The 10,801-nt window shown below is 40.0% G+C and overlaps 1 protein-coding gene across 1 annotated transcript in view; it reads left to right on the top strand.

Moving 5' to 3' along the window:
- Spata9 (spermatogenesis associated 9) overlaps positions 1–10,801 on the top strand; it is a 42,069-nt gene that overhangs the window by 23,315 nt on the left and 7,953 nt on the right. The window contains 1 exon segment of the mRNA XM_017796881.2: positions 10,056–10,151. Within this exon segment, the coding sequence (XP_017652370.1) occupies positions 10,056–10,151 (96 nt within the window).

Genomic DNA, 10,801 nt, shown 5'->3' with positions numbered 1-10,801 from the left:
GCTCATTAAGCATATTTTTTCTGTTTTTTTTTTTTTTATTATTATAGTGTTGAGGATGGAAACCAGTGTCTTGTGCATGCTGGGCAAGCATTCTGTAACTGAGCTATACCTCCAGCTTCTCATTTTATTCTTTAGGTGTTCTTATCTTCCCTATGTTTTCCTTCTCTTTATCTCTTTTTGATGCATCTCAAATTATAGCTATGTCTAAATACTTCTTTACCTATTAAGCATACCTTAAATAAAACATTACATTAATGACCTACTGTGTGTGGCATACATATGCATATGTTTGTATGCATATGTGTGTAGAGATGTGCAAACATATGTGTGCGTGCATGTGGAGGTCAGAGGTTGAGGTCAGGTGTCTTCCTCACTCACTCTCTGCCTTATTGAGAAAGGGTCTCTCACTGAACCTGGGAGCTTTCCTGCTTTGCTAGGCTGGCTGGCCAGTGAACCCCAAGAGAACCCGAACTCAGGTCCTCATGCTTGTGTGGCAAGCATGTTACCAAATTGGGCATCTCTCCAGCCCTACATTAGTGATTTTTCTTTTCTTTCTTTTGTTTTCTTCTTTTCTTTCCTTTCCTTTTTCTTTTTGGTCTTTTTGAGAAAGGGTCTCCCTGTATCCCCAGCTGGCCTGGCACTCACTATGTAGACTAGGCTGGCCTCCATCCACCTGCCTCTGCCTGGGATTAAAGGTATGTGCCACCATGCCCAGCTGATACATTAGTGGTTTCTAGGAGTCCTGTTTGATGCTTTCCTTAAAGCTAAGAAAACAAGTCCTGTTTCTTTTCTCTTTTCAAAGAATCTTTGAGGGCTTTATCCTTTAAAACCTTTTTGATTTTTTGAACATATTTATATATGGATTTTTAATAACTATTCTTTCAAGTATTAGGGGGCTGCTAATTTTTCTAAGTATGATGGTCTATGTTGTATTATACTCATAGTAGATCACTTCTGTATCTTTTATAACTTTGTTTTAACTGGAACTTCGTTTTTTGGTTCTTTGTTTTTTGTAAAATCCCCTTCTGTGGGGGCTGGAGAGATGGCTTAGCAGTTAAGAACACTGGTTGTTCTTGAAGAAGACCCAGGTTCAAATCCCAGCACCCACACAGCAGCTAACAACTGTCCTAACTCCAGTCAGGGGATCCAACAGCCTCTTCTGACCTCCGTGGGCATTGCACAACATGGGGCTATTATTGCTCCCTGTAGCTGCAGCTAAAAATCCCCTTCTGTATTTGGTGGTGGAACTATCCTGGAGAGGAGTTTTCTACAACCTGAGATCCGTCTTTATGTTTTCTCAGTTTAGGTTTTTCTGCATCACACTGAATAAACCCAGACCCCTTTCTAAGGTACAAGCTTGGGCTTTGAGTCTTTGTGGATAATTCTAGCCCCAGGTGGAGAACAGCCTTCTGTTTTGGTGACTACAGTACTTTGAAGCTCACTTTCAGGGAAACTGCAGCTCTGGAAAGCCCATCCTCACCTCATGTCCATCCAAGCCTCATATCTAGTCGTATAACTCATTCCGTTTCCAGGAACAGCCCAGAGTTCCTGAGAGAAAAGCACACATGCTTGCCACTCTGGCTCCTTGCTCCCTCTTTGTTCCTAGCATGGGATTTCTCTTTCTTTTTGTAAGCTCAGCCCTACATGAAGTTTTAGGAGATTCATTTTATACGGAATTTCTCAGTGTTGTGTGACTGTTTCCACAGTAGCTCAGCCTGCCATGTTGCTGGAGCCAGTTGTCCTTCAGCTGTACTAACTTCCTTTACCCTTTCACGTAGAAGATGGCTAAGTTCTTTGGGGAAGTAAGTGAAGTGTAATTTGATTTTTTTGTTCATTAAGGAAGTAGTCATTAAACCTGATATCTAAAAATCACTGGTTTAGGTACCAGGGATTCATAGCAATCTTACCTTTGCCCTACCGACTATGGGGCTGATAGGTTAATAGACAAACACTGTCAGTAGGATGTTGTAGGTTCATGATCAAAGGGAGCAAAGTATACCATGGAGGCACTGAAAAGTGTGTAATTCCAGAGTGGTCACCCTAAGCTCCTAGAAAATACAGTACTCTGTATGAGACTTGAAGGTGGATGAATTAGCTCGGTGAGGTACCAGGAGACTTATTCCAGGATGAGTCCATATTAAGATACTGAAGTAGGGGCTGAAGAGATGGCTCAGTGGTTAAGAGCACTGGTTGTTATTGCAGAGGACCTGGGTTTGAATCCCAGCACCCACACAGCAGCTAACAACCATCCATAACACCAGTTCCAGGGGATCCGATACCCTCTTCTGTCCAGTGTGGGCAATGCACTGCACAACACAGGTGCACTTACATACATGCAGGCATAGCACTCGTACACACAAAATTAAAATAAATTTAAAAAATTTTAAAGATACTGAAGTAAGCTGGGCATTGTGGTGCCTTTAACCACAGCACTCAGGAGACAGAAGCAGCAGATCTCTTTGAAATCCAGGCCAGCCTGGTCTACCTAGTGAATTCCAGGCCAGCTGGGGCTGCAGGGGAGACTCTGTTTCAGAACAAAGAAACAAGCAAAAGATACTGAAGTAGGAGAGAATACGGCTCTTTAGGGGAACATATGTAGTTCTGTGTGGTTGGGGTAAGGAAACAGAAGAGTCTGGGGTCAGAGATCCCAGGATCTTTGCTTGCTAGGGGTGAGGAAAACACTTGAGTGATATACAGTGCTTATGGTAGAGGAGACTAGTCGTTAAGAGGAAGCTAATTGTAGCACAGAAGAAAGCAATGCAGGTCAAATCTGAAGGCTGAGTGAGGACAGAAACAGAAGTATGAATGTAAACACATTGGCCCAGAGAGTCAAAGGTATAACAGAAGGATGTGTGGGAGGTGAAATGTAGCAGAGGTCAGTGGATTGTTCTATGGAGTGTATCCATGATGTCAGAATGTGTTGAGAGTCACAGCATGGAGAAGCCACATTATAAACCCAGTGTAGATTCCGTGTGAATTCCTTCAGGAATTTTCAGGCTGCCTGCAGCCAGGTGGAGCTTTGTGGCAGAGAATTTAGAGGGGTGAGAGCTGGAATTACTCTTCAAAGGCACATGCTGTGCCGAGTGCCTGGAGGGTATGACTTTATGAAAACATGGCTGTGAGAAAGTAGGTGGCGCCTGGAGGATATGACTTTATGAAAACATGGCTGTGAGAAAGTAGGTGGCGCCTGGAGGATATGACTTTATGAAAACATGGCTGTGAGAAAGTAGGTGGCGCCTGGAGGATATGACTTTATGAAAACATGGCTGTGAGAAAGTAGGTGGCCTATAATCTATCTTATGTCATGATCCATGTCCAGGTATCTTCTTCAAGTGGTCACTGATCTGAGAGTGATAATGATGAAAAGATGAGTCTTTTTGTCCCTGGAACAATTTATATGGTTATACTCAAACTCATATTAATAGAATACCAGTGAGCAGATTACTTCCTTGTAAATCATGGAAAGAGAGGAGCTTTTTCATCAGGACAATGACAATAGCTAAAATAATGTTTGAGTCCAAACATGGCTGTGAGAAAGTAGGTGGCATGCAGTAATGAATGATGTCCTTAGGATAGTCAGAAAATGGATGCTGGCCAAGAGCCCCCAAGATAGTCTACCTCGGGGCCTTTCTGGATGCATATTCAGGTATAGAGCATATCTATATTTTTTAGCATATTAAACTATGTATAAAATATGGGCTTTCCAAGATCCAATTGGCATAAATGACCTAAAGAACTCCAATTGCCTGTCATGACTTGAGCACAGAGGTTGGGGTTTGGCCTCATCCCTGGCCATCTTGTTATAAACTTCTTTTGAACCTGACTGGATGAATGGATGCTGAGTCAGGTTGCTTCTCACATTCCTCAGGATTCTGCGGAGCTGAGACTGCACTGATAGGAGAGTAGCTAATGATGTTAAAGCCTCATGAATGGAAAACCCTGAGTGGAGAATTCTGACATCCCTAACTTGAATACTTCAGAATGGTGCATCTGCATGGCCTTGTAGGCTGCCTGGCTGAGCAGAGCCTGCAGCTGCTCTTGCTGCAGTGACCTAGGTAATCAGTTTAAATACTGACTTCAGCCAAGATATGTCAGCCTCAGACATAGCTGTTGATTCTGGCAGGCCAACCAGTGTGGGGCCCCAGAGCCAAGCGCTCTTCCTGGGGACCATTCCTATAAATGTATTTGAGATGACTTTCTACTTTGTATGGACACCACGGGGTGATGCATATGCAAAAATGGAGGAGACCCTCATCCCCTACTCTGCCTGAATGTTCCTTTCATCCCTGTGAACTCATGCTCTTTTTTCAGGTTGGAAAGAGAAGCTTTCTATACAGATTTTTCCTCACTCCATTCCCAGACCTTCAGGGTACTCTCCAGTTGAGAGTTTAAAGTGTACATTTTACAAATATCAGGAACTTTGGTGGATTCTTGATGGGCCTGCCCCAAGGCTAACTTAGGTATTGTTCAGACCTGGGAAAAGAGGACATTTCCTAGAAAGGAGAAGCTCTCTAAGACATACTTCTCCAAGTTGGCCAATGGTTAGGACATCTGACCTTTCCAGGAATAGTGTTCCACAAGATGCTAACACTGGGTCAAACAAAATGAAAATTTTCTTTACCATGAACTGCTTGCTAGGAGCCTTTCCTATACCATGAGTGTTATAAGTTATTAAGTGAAGACATGAGCATGTAAACTTAGAGGCAAAGCCTTTTCTTTCTGGACCTGTATAGTAACAGCGGTCAGCATTTCTTACATTTATTCATTAATCACTGAGTTAGAGCTTCCTCTCCGACTCGCCTCATAACCCACAACAAGGTGGTTTTGAGCAGCATAAAATTGGGCCTAGTAATTCTCCAACCTGAAGGTTATGTATAATTGAATCTTTATTTTCTCAAGTGCTCATACATGGCTTTCTTGTGATTTATGTTATTATTAGTGAATATAAAATTAACACAGGTTCTTATGAAATGAGGCAGTCAGTTACATGAAAGAAGTTTAAAGGTTGAAATGTTTTTCATGTCCAAATGTATGCATGTAGTGTACATGTTAACATAACCAAACTAAAAAATATGGACAGACCATATTTGTCACACCATTGATATCAAGATACTTTTAATTCAAATATGTGAATAAATGAAATTAATATAACAAACCTAAGATAAAATATTTAGATAGACTAAGGAAATCTAAATAAAGACTCCCATTTTCCATATTTCTCCCTATTTATTTATTTCAGTTTTTAGCATACAATATTCCCACTAAAAGCAAGGCAGAAATGAAGCAGAGTGGTTTTTAATGTGAAAAGCATGCATTGCTTGTGAGTCATAAAACAAAAATGGCTACTTGCCAGTAGCCACATATTTTGGAGGAAATATATTTTCTGTAAGGATGACTTGTTACAGAAATAGAAAGTATTTATTAAAAGCATTAAGATAATGAAAACAGCAACCCTTAGGCAATATACAAAATTAATTGTTAAGTATAACAAATATCCACATAATTCTAAGGATGACTTGTTACAGAAATAGAAAGTATTTATTAAAAGCATTAAGATAGTGAAAACAGCAACCCTTAGGCAATATACAAAATTAATTAAGTATAACAAATATCCACATAATTCATTTTGAAACTAATCATTTTAATTACCTTTAGATTAAGGACTAGATTTGAGAAAGAAATATGTACTGAAACAGCAACAGTATGATTTCTCAGGCAGGCCATATATATATCTATATAGAGAGAGAAGTTCATGCAGCATATTTTGATTATATTCAGACCCCCTCCCCATTTTGACCCCTACCTTACTACCCCCCAACTTCATGTCTTCTATTATTAATTTTTAAAGTCTATAGAATCTAATTTGTGTTCCCTAAGTGCTCTTGGGTATGTGTCCATCCCTCGAAGCATGGTCAACCTACCAGGCATCACACTCTTAAAAAACACTGATTCTCCCTCTGCCTGCAGCTATCAATTGCCAATAGATCCTCAGCTAGGGCTGGGACTTCTTGCCTACCTCCTCTCTCCATGATGGGTTTTTGTCTAACTTGGGTTTGTACAGGTCTTGCGCCTGCTGTCATAAGTGCTGTGAGTTCATGTGTGCAACTACGCTATGGTGTCCAGACAACACAGTTAGTTTCCTTGGATTCATCCACCACCTCTGGCTCCTAAAATCTTTCCACTCCTCTTCCACACTGATCCCTGAGCCTTTGGAAAAGGGGGTGTGATATAGGTGTCCCATTTAGGGCAGAGTACTCCACAGTTTCTGCAGGTTGACCAGTTGTGGGTCTCTCTGTGTTAACTGCCATATACTGCAAGAAGCTGCTTCTCTGGCAACATTTTAACTTTATTGTGTATGGCTTCCTATTTATCAAATATACATCTCACTATGTATGCATATATTCACAAACTCATGAGTCGAAAATTTTCATCTGCCAGGAGCCATCTTATAGAGCTGTATCTGCTTTTCTTGTCCTGGAATGTTTGTTCTTTACTCATGTGCTCCTTGTAGCCTCACAGTCAGATTCAAAGGCATGCTGCTGTGGTGATACTTCTAGGGAGTAGGAAAAAGCAACTCCTGCTTCATTTCCTGGAGATTCTTTACTGAAGCCAGGAACTCAAAAATTTTCCAGGTTCTCTTATGGAGACAGTAGTCTAACACTTCCCTTGCCTATGCTGACATCTGGGAGTTGGTACATCCTGAAGAAAAGGAAGAAAAAAGCAGACAGTTCCCACCTCACTCCCTCCCCTTACTCTTAGCTAAGAGGTTAGGTAGCATTCTTGGTTTCTGCATTCCATAGTTCTCTCTTACGAGAGTCAGGGAAACACTGATGGACAGTTTGTTCTTCAGTAGTGGCGGCAGTCAGCCAAAGCCAAGCATGCAGGATACTGAGCACACTTAAGAGTTTAGTTGTTTCACTTACATGATACCATATGCTTTTTAAGATAACTTGGAAAACACAGAAGACAAAACTTTAATCTCTCTGCACCTGTGTTCCTACTTCATAGACTTATTAGTGATTAAAATGAGACAATGCAGTAACTCCATTAGAAGAGAAGCTGGCACATGATGAGCATTCTAGAAAAGTTAATGATACAAGGTAGTATTCAAACAAAACCCTATTAAAATTGTGGTGCATTTTTGTCAATTTTTTTCTATGCAAAGTTAGTTCTGCATTTTTTATAAAAATATTGATAGAATTCTTTTAAAATTCTGTCAACACACAGACTAGTGTATAAATCATTAGATGTACAGCTCACTGACTTTTGAGAAACTGAACCCATCTATGGTAGTGGTGTCTAGAAAATGTTGCTTTTGGGTCATTGATCTCACCCCTGTTAGGAGTCCATTTTCTTGACTTTCAACAGTACAGATTAGGTTGGCTTGTTTGTATTTGAAATTGAATCATTTGCTATGCATACAAGTTTTAACTTTACTCTTTCTCATATATTACTATCTATCATGTCACTTACTGCTTCCTGTACACAGGCATTCTGCTAAGTACTTAACATGCATTTTCTTGTCTTCACAGCAAAGCATTGATATAAAAATTAGCTAGTTTCATGTCCCCTCTGTGGCCTTTCATGAGCAGTGCATTCCAGGCAGTACAGCTGTGTTGGCAACACAGCTGACTGACCAGATTAGGAGTTTGGGCCCTGGAATATAACTCCTGGTTTAAATCAACTTTACTATTAACAGCTATACTGTCATAGGCTGGTCAACTCTAACTCTCTTTTCTTTGCTCTCTTTGTGGGAAGGGGAAAATAAGAATGCCAAATTCATAGGATTGAATGAATGAAATGGGTGTTTATAAAGTATATAGTTTGCTTTTGTTGTTGTTAGCTTGAGATGGGGTCTTCCTGTGTTGTCAGGCCACAACTGTGTTGTCTGCAACTTCTGAGCTAAAGCAATTCTCCCCGCAGTCTCCTGAGTAGCCATGACTGTAGTCTGTGCTACCATACCAGCTCACAAAGTTCATAGCAGAGGATGCTACATAATGAAGTGTCTATTCAATAACGTGTCATCTTGTGGACTTCAGATCACCTTCTTAAAGGCTGTACATATCATCGTGTAGATAGAATTTCCTAACCATTCTGCTGTCATTTACTATTTTGATTTTTTTTCAATACTACAAATAACTTTTTCAAAATGAGGTCTTACTATGCTGCGAAGGCTGGTCCTGGGTTTAAGCAATCCTCCTGCGTTAGCCTCCTAAATAGCTGGAACTACACATGCATGCCCCATGCTTGGCTAAATTTATTGTTGTTTTGGTTCTTTTTTGGTGATGCTAGGGAATAAACTCAGGCCTGGTGCATGCTAGATAAGAGCTCTATGACTGAGCTACAGATCCAGCCCTCAATGTTATAAGTGACTTTTAAATGGATCTGTACACACTGTTCTAAAGAGTGTACCCTATCTACTGTGCATTTATATGCCTATTAGTTATAGTCTGTACCATTTGGAAGTTCATTGAAGCCACTGAGCGGCTTGGCTTCTACTTCAGAGGAGCATGGCTAACTGCCACTTCACTGTTGATGGGAAGGGAATGTTTTTACTAATGCCTTCATTCCATAGCCTGCTTAAAGCAGGAGAGGGGGGCCTGAAAGAATAATTCCCTTAAACTGAATATGTTATACTGATATGTTTGAGGCAGCAACACCTATTACCAGAAACTAGAAGCATGTGAGCAACAGACTCACTATTGGTGCAAACCCTCTCCGTGCTTCAGAACAGCAGGCTGGGTATGAGCCTAGAGTGGTTCCTGAATCTTAATGATCCCATACCAGCTCACAAAGTTCATAGCAGAGGATGCTGCATAATGAAGTGTCTATTCAATAACGTGTCATCTTGTGGACTTCAGATCACCTTCTTAAAGGCTGTACATATCATCGTGTAGATAGAATTTCCTAACCATTCTGCTGTCATTTACTATTTTGATTTTTTTTCAATACTACAAATAACTTTTTCAAAATGAGGTCTTACTGTGCTGCCAAAGCTGGTCCTGGGTTTAAGCAATCCTCCTGCGTTAGCCTCCTAAATAGCTGGAACTACACATGCATGCCCCATGCTTGGCTAAATTTATTGTTGTTTTGGTTCTTTTTTGGTGATGCTAGGGAATAAACTCAGGCCTGGTGCATGCTAGATAAGAGCTCTATGACTGAGCTACAGATCCAGCCCTCAATGTTATAAGTGACTTTTAAATGGATCTGTACACACTGTTCTAAAGAGTGTACCCTATCTACTGTGCATTTATATGCCTATTAGTTATAGTCTGTACCATTTGGAAGTTCATTGAAGCCACTGAGCGGCTTGGCTTCTACTTCAGAGGAGCATGGCTAACTGCCACTTCACTGTTGATGGGAAGGGAATGTTTTTACTAATGCCTTCATTCCATAGCCTGCTTAAAGCAGGAGAGGGGGGCCTGAAAGAATAATTCCCTTAAACTGAATATGTTATACTGATATGTTTGAGGCAGCAACACCTATTACCAGAAACTAGAAGCATGTGAGCAACAGACTCACTATTGGTGCAAACCCTCTCCGTGCTTCAGAACAGCAGGCTGGGTATGAGCCTAGAGTGGTTCCTGAATCTTAATGATCATCTACGGTCAAGTCCCACCTTCAGCAATCCCATGATTAACATTTCCAAGTGGGTCATTAATCTCCTCTCCAGGAAATGCTTAGTATTTTGATGCCTGTTTGCTTAATTGACGTTGTGAATAATTTAGTAAAGAATGGTTACATGGATTTGGACAAAGAAAAGACTATTTTGTATATGCACAGCAGTGCCTCCCAGTGAGGACAGTTCAAAGTTGTGAAAATTGAAGTGATTTTTTTGGTTTAGATTTCAGAAATGCAAGATCGGTGCAGATTTGTAATAGGAATCATCTTCTTTTAAAAAGAAAAACTATAGTAATATACTTTCACAGTGTGAAAAGAGCCCAGAGAGTTAAAATACAGATAGTTTTTAGTAAAAAAAATTAAATTCTCATAATAATATTGTAAGCCTAACATTGAAAAGTTTCATTTTAATAAAGTCTTTTCTGTTTCTGCAGGTCAAAAAGGGCTCTTTGTTTGAAATAATTTCTTTTCCAGTGAAAACTGCTTTAACTAGCATAATGTATGCATCCTACGCAGCACTAATTTATTTGGTAAGTTAATCATTTGAATATAGGAATATACTTGTTTCATATATTGCTAAAGATGGCACTATATAATACCAGCTATTGTCTTCAATGTTGCTTTTCATAACCAAGGTAAGCCATTCTCTTGCTATGCAAAATAATTTCATATTAGATATTTGCTTTTCTGACAAGCCAAATCATCTTACCCAAATCCAATTTGCTTATATAACTAAAATTATTTTTATAAAGTTAATTACTATTTGAAGATTTTTAGTGAAAACAGCTTAATGGTTGATTTATACAGTTGATTTGTTCACTCGCTGTCTGTAGTCCTGTGTTCCACTGTTGTGGGTCTATGACTGGAAAACATAGGTACCGCATTTTGCTTACAAGTGCTGTGCATAATATAAAAGATTTTATCAATTTTAAGTGCTTCCACCCACTAATCAATAGTCATTTATTCTTTATTTTAAAATATAATGCAGAAGCTGGGCGTGGTGGTGCACGCCTTTAATTCTAGCACTCGGGAGGCAGAGGCAGGTGGATCTCTGTGCTCTGTGAGTTCAAGGCCAGCCTGGTCTCCATGGCGAATCCAGGACAGCTGGGGCTACAGGGAAACTGTTTCAAAAAGACCAAAAAAAAAAGTAGAAAAGGTCCTATATCAATGAAATTATCAC

This window comes from Nannospalax galili, unplaced genomic scaffold, assembly GCF_000622305.1.
Source record: "Nannospalax galili isolate Female #2095 unplaced genomic scaffold, S.galili_v1.0 scaffold393, whole genome shotgun sequence".
Classification (NCBI taxonomy): Eukaryota; Metazoa; Chordata; class Mammalia; order Rodentia; family Spalacidae; genus Nannospalax; species Nannospalax galili.
This window is presented reverse-complemented; position numbering and strand designations above follow the sequence as displayed.